The sequence below is a fragment of the Nerophis lumbriciformis genome, linkage group LG18, assembly GCF_033978685.3.
Source record: "Nerophis lumbriciformis linkage group LG18, RoL_Nlum_v2.1, whole genome shotgun sequence".
NCBI classification, from domain to species: domain Eukaryota; kingdom Metazoa; phylum Chordata; class Actinopteri; order Syngnathiformes; family Syngnathidae; genus Nerophis; species Nerophis lumbriciformis.
The window spans coordinates 8,945,001-8,951,206 of record NC_084565.2 but is presented as its reverse complement, the minus strand read 5'-3'; the positions used below and the strand labels follow the sequence as shown (position 1 = coordinate 8,951,206).

Sequence of the window (6,206 nt, the reverse complement as noted above, 5' to 3'; positions counted from 1 at the left end):
AGACAGGAAAAAAATAAGTTAGAAATGAGCTACTGTACAATTTGATTAAAAAAGCATAAAATATGTTGTTTTCGGCGGCTCCAAATAAAATTCTGCTCAGAGCCCCTCTCTCTTCCCACTTTCTCCAGCACCACAAATCATTATCGGAGTGAAAAAAAGTGCTTGTTATATGTTGTTTGCCTCTCTCTAATTATGGCGTGGTCGCACTCGGGTGCTTTAGGAAAATAAACGCCCAGCTATAATTACAGCTGTTACTATATTTGATTGTGGCGTTGGATCTAACGAGTGACCTACACTATATTGCCAAAAGTATTTGGCCACCTGCCTTGACTCACATATGAACTTGAAGTGCCATCCCATTCCTAACCCATAGGGTTCAATATGACCTTTTGCAGCTATTACAGCTTCAACTCTTCTGGGAAGGCTGTCCACAAGGTTGCGGAGTGTGTTTATAGGAATTTTCCACCGTTCTTCCAAAAGTGCATTGGTGAGGTCACACACTGATGTTGGTGGAGAAGGCCTGGCTCTCAGTCTCCGTACTAATTCATCCCAAAGGTGTTCTATCGGGTTCAGGTCAGGACTCTGCGCAGGCCAGTCAAGTCATCCATGTCTTTATGGACCTTGCTTTGTGCACTGGTGCTCCAAACTGTTCACACAAAGTTGGGAGCATGGAATTGTCCAAAATGTTTTGGTGTCCTGGATCATTCAAAGTTCTGTTCACTGGAACTAAGGGGCCAAGCCCAACTCCTGAAAAACAACCCCACACCATAATTCCTCCTCCACCAAATTTCACACTCGGCACAATGCAGTCCAAAACGTAGCGTTCTCCTGGCAACCTCCAAACCCAGACTGGTCCATCAGATTGTAAGATGGAAAAGTGTGATTCATCAGTCCAGAGAAGGCGTCTCCACTGCTCTAGAGTCCAGTGGTGATGTGCTTTACACCACTGCATCCCACGCTTTGCATTGGACTTGGTGATGTATGGCTTAGATGCAGCTGCTCGGCCATGGAAACCCATTCCATGAAGCTCTCTGCGTACTGTACGTGGGCTAATTGGAAGGTCACATGAAGTTTGGAGCTCTGTAGCAAGTGACTGTGCAGAAAGTCTTTGCACTATGCTGACCTCTCTGTCAGTTTACGTGACCTACCACTTGGTGGCTGAGTTGCTGTTGTTCCCAAACTCTTCACTTTTCTTATAAAAAAGCCGACAGTTGACTTTGGAATATTTAGGAGCGAGGAAACTTCACGACTGGATTTGTTGCACAGTGTCAGGTTGAAACACCGATGACATCTATTAAACAGACAAGAAGCAAGGAATCAGGCAGAGACAGAGTTAAATTTCACTCATGAGGAGAGACGTATTGGGCTGTACACTCAGCTACAGTTCCAACCTACGCTCTAAGGCACAGCCCACGTGCTCCACTATTTATTCGAGAGGTCCCTGGTTACATCACTGAGGCTGCTTCTGAAGGAAGGGGGGGTGATATCGCCCTGTCTCTGCTTTGTCTGTGTCACGGTACTCGATGTTCGCCCTTGGCAGTCGGCAGGCCGGGTCTGGACACAAACACTGATACGAGATGACTTGCAAGTTCTCCCTTTGAACAGATAGAAAAGTACAACTTCAGCACAATTGATAATAACTATAGCAACGGCCTTTAAGCCTAAGAGTTGTGTGATAACTTACACATAATTATTCTAACACACAGGTGGCATCCTATGACAGTTTTCCACGCTGGAAATCACTGAGAGTGGCCCATTCTTTCACAAATGTTTGTAAAAACAGTCTAAATGCCTAAGTGCTTGATTTGATACACCAGTGGCCGGGCCAAGTGATTAGGACACCTGATTCTCATCATTTGGACGGGTGGTGTGGAGGATGCATATACGCATAAGAGTTATTTCTCTATTCATAGCCATGTTTGATCAGCTAGTACTTTTCCTTTGTGTATTCTACCAGTCTCTCTTTGTCTTCAGATTGTCTGTTTAGTGTCTTAAACCATCAAGAATGTGAAATACATCACCCACTGGTTTCTTATCATTGGTGCGAGGGGGAGATGGGGGCCTTCCTTGTGTGAAAAAGAGTGAGTTTTTCCCTTGGAATGCCAGATCAATTAGAGCAGCTGATATAAATGTATTGATTAAGTTGATCTCCTAAAGCTTTGGTATAAACTTGAAAATATTCCAATTCTGTCTTGATGGTCCTTCTTACTCAGCATATATGTCATCGAAAGAAATTGGGATTGACCAGTAACTTAGATTCCCTTGGAGGAAGAAGTGGTCTAACGCAACAGTGGCCAAATACTTTTGGCAATATAGCGTATGATCGCTTCATCAGGAATGAAACGACGGTTGTCGCAATATAGCAAAAATATTCAAAGAAATACATGTCTTTGAGCAGCAGCACAGGAAGATGGATGGCGTGTTTCCTCCGCAACTAGGCTACCCCCTCGCACCCTCAGAGGCGCTGACATCCGAAGGGAGCCCGCAGCATCCCGGGCGCCTGATTGGCTGCCCGAGCCTCCGCGGGCGGCCAATGGGACGCCCTTCCTTGGCTGCGTGTTTCCCCCCCCCCTCCCTCCCTGACTCCCAGCGCCTTCACGCTCGCAGAGCTGCGTGCACGGGCCCCAGCTCGCCGTCTGATGGAGGGGGAGGGGCGAGCGCCACATGCGGGGATGCTGAGGAAGTAGAAGGGGGAGAAGGAGAGCTCGGCAGCGACTGCGAGGAGACACCAGCGTCCACGTCAAAGAGAAGGAGGAGGAGATCCCCGGGCGTTGTTGATTTTCCACGGGGGCCACGGCGGCTTCCACCATGGGCTGCTGGCTCTCTGGACCGTGGGTGGGCGACCCGGCGGTAAGTTCAACACGGCAGCGCTGAAACGTGACCATTCCGTGCCTCTCCCCGTCGACTCGGCTTTGCGTGTACGCGTGTGTGCGCGTGTTTGGTGTCTCTTACCATAATAGACTGCTATGTGCTTAAATGGACGGATTTAGTTGTGTGCCAAAGATATGTCAGCCATTTTGTGCTTGTCAGCCCAGTGTGTGTGTGTGTGTGTGTGTGTGTGTGTGTGTGTTCGACGACGAGCCACAACATTAGGTACCATTGCGCTGTGAGAGGAGAGCGAATTCAAACAAATCCGCCTTTGCAAATGTCAAAGTGTTTTAAGGGTGTGAATCCTTAACGTTTCCATCCGATTCCCGGGTGACGACTCGATTTGATTCTCGATTCAAACCCATTAACCGTATTTTGCGGACCATAGGGCGCACCGGTTTATAAGGCGCACTGCCGATGAGCGGATCTGGTCAGGTCTATTTTCATACAAAAAAGGCGCAAACAAGGTGCCTTCACAGATGTGTAAGTTACCCATGTCTTGGCCACTAATGCACCCCCATACCATCACACATGCTGCCTTTTACACTTTGCACCACCTAGAACAATCCGGATGGTTCTTTTCCTTCTTTATTCCGGAGGACACGACGTCCACAGTTTCCAGAAACTATTTGAACTGTGGACTCGTCAGATCACAGAACACTTTTCCACTTTGTATCAGTCCATCTTAGATGAGCTCAGGCCCAGCGAAGCCGACGGCGTTTCTGGGTGTTGTTGATAAATGGCTTTGGCTTTGCATAGTAGAGTTTTAACTTGCACTTACAGATGTAGCGACCAACTGTAGTTACTGACAGTGGCTTTCTGAAGTGTTCCTGCCCATGTGGTGATATCCTTTACACACTGATGTCGCTTGTTGATGCAGTACCGCCTGAGGGATCGAAGGTCCGTAATATCATGGCTTACGTGCAGTGATTTCTCCAGATTCTCCGAACCTTTTGATGATATTACTGAGCGTAGATGGTGAAATCCTTTAATTCCTTGCAATAGCTGCTTGAGAAATGTTGTTCTTAAACAATTTGCTCAGGCATTTGTTGACAAAGTGGTGACCCTCGCCCCGTCCTTGTTTGTGAATGACTGAGCATTTCATGGAAGCTGCTTTTATACCCAATCATGGCACCCACCTGTTCCCAATTAGCCTGTTCACCCGTGGGATGTTCCAAATAAGTCTTTGATGAGCATTCCTCAACTTTATCACTCTTTTTTGCCACTTGTGCCAGCTTTTTTGAAACATGTTGCAGACATCAAATTCCAAATGAGCTAATATTTGCACAAAATAACAAAGTTTCTCAGTGTGAACATGAAATATCTTGTCTTTGCAGTCTGTTCAATTGAATATAACTTGAAAAGTATTTGTTGTATTCTCTTTTTATTTACCATTTACACAACGTGACAACTTCACTGCTTTTGGGGTTTGTGTTATTTGTGCACTTGATGCACGGAAAATTTGGACATTGGAAAAATACTTTGCTCATCGAAACCGGATGTTGTGATGAAGTATCCACTTCTGCTGGCGGGTTGCGTATTTACGTAGCTTAACCCAGTGTTTTTCAACCACTGTGCCGCGGTCGTGAGATAGTCTGGTGTGCTGTGGGAGATGATCTAATTAAAAATATTTTTTGCAAACCAGTAATTATAGTCTGCAAATGATGTGTTGTTGTTGAGTGTCGGTGCTGTCTAGAGCTTGGCAGAGTAACCGTGTAATACTCTTCCAAACCAGTAGGCGGCTAATTGCTTTGTAGATGTCGGAAACAGCGGGAGGCAGCGTGCAGGTAAAAAGGTGTCTAACGCTTAAACCAAAAATAAACAAAAGGTGAGTGCCCCTAAGAAAAGGCATTGAAGCTTAGGGAAGGCTATGCAGAACCAAACTAAAACTGGACTGGCTACAAAGTAAACAAAAACAGAATGCTGGACGACAGCAAAGACTTACTGTGGAGCAAAGACGGCGTCCACAAAGTACATCCGTACATGACATGACAATCAACAATGTCCGCACAAAGAAGGATAAAAACAACTGAAATATTCTTGATTGCTAAAACAAAGTAGATGCGGGAAATATCGCTCAAAGGAAGACCTGAAACTGCTACAGGAAAATACCAAAAAAAGAGAAAAAGCCACCAAAATAGGAGCGCAAGACAAGAAGTAAAACACTACACACAGGAAAAGAGCAAAAAAGTCCAAATAAGTCAGGGTGTGATGTGACAGGTGGTGACAGTACACCTACTTTGAGACAAGAGCTATATTGATGCATGCTTGGTTATGCTTTAAAGTCATATCCAACAATTGTGACTTTTTACTGTCAACTGAGTTTCGTTTTTTTAAATGATTTCTGCTGGTGGTGTGCCGCCGCATTTTTTCAAATCAAAAGATGACTGCTCGAACCAAAGCTGACGACAAAGATGCATGCGAGTCGCATTGCGTTTAGACTGAAGTCCCATTTGAAAAGATCAGATTCCATTGGGATTTGGACTACTTCCTGGTGTAAACGGAGCCTTCAAGTCAACTGTGGGAAGTTGTGTTACATCCATGCAACAATTCCTGATCAATAAATATAATGCTCAATTAATCCTCGTCATGTAATCGAATGCCTATCCCTCCTGTAGCGCTGTTCCGCTAAATTTACTGAGATGATGGGTTATATTTATATAGCGCTTTTTTTGGAGACTCAAAGCGTTTCACAGGAAACTAATGTAATGGAAAACATGTATGTTGACTTGCACTATGCCGGGGTCGGCAAGCAAATATGTTGAAAGAGCCACATTGGACCAAAAATACCCAAAACAAATCTGTCTGGAGCCGCAAAAAGTTGAAAGTCTCATGCAAGTGAAGGCAACACATTAAGTTAGTGTCTCACAGGGTGAGATAACTCCTGGAAATGACTGGCTTAAAACGGCAAAGGTATAGATGTGTGTGTCCAAGTTAAAGGAAAGGACAGGCTGTCTTCTTCTAATGGATTTATTACAATCTTTGCAAGCTGGGTAACCTTTGCTGTGGTCTGGAACAACATGGTAACGTTTGCTGTGGTCTGGAACAACATGGTAATGTTTGCTGTGGTCTGGAACAACATGGTAACGTTTGCTGTGGTCTGGAACAACATGGTAACGTTTGCTGTGGTCTGGAACAACATGGTAACGTTTGCTGTGGTCTGGAACAACATGGCACACAATCAGAAATGCAGCCAATATTACATAGAGATAATGTGTCATGAGACATGCAAATATACATTAAATACACAAACGACATAAGTAAAGGAACTCAAATATAGCTACAAACGAGGCATAATGATGCATTATGTACACACAGTTAGCCTAAATAGCATGTTG

General features: G+C 44.9%; 1 protein-coding gene across 1 annotated transcript in view; it reads left to right on the top strand.

The window, feature by feature from the left end:
• The first annotated feature begins 2,679 nt into the window (after positions 1-2,679).
• The window catches only part of LOC133617573 (uncharacterized), a 23,581-nt gene continuing 20,054 nt past the window's right edge, over positions 2,680-6,206 (top strand). Inside the window, exon 1 of the mRNA XM_061977613.1 lies at positions 2,680-2,850. Within this exon, the coding sequence (XP_061833597.1) occupies positions 2,809-2,850 (42 nt within the window). The 5' untranslated portion in view covers positions 2,680-2,808. The remainder of the gene's footprint in view (positions 2,851-6,206) is intronic.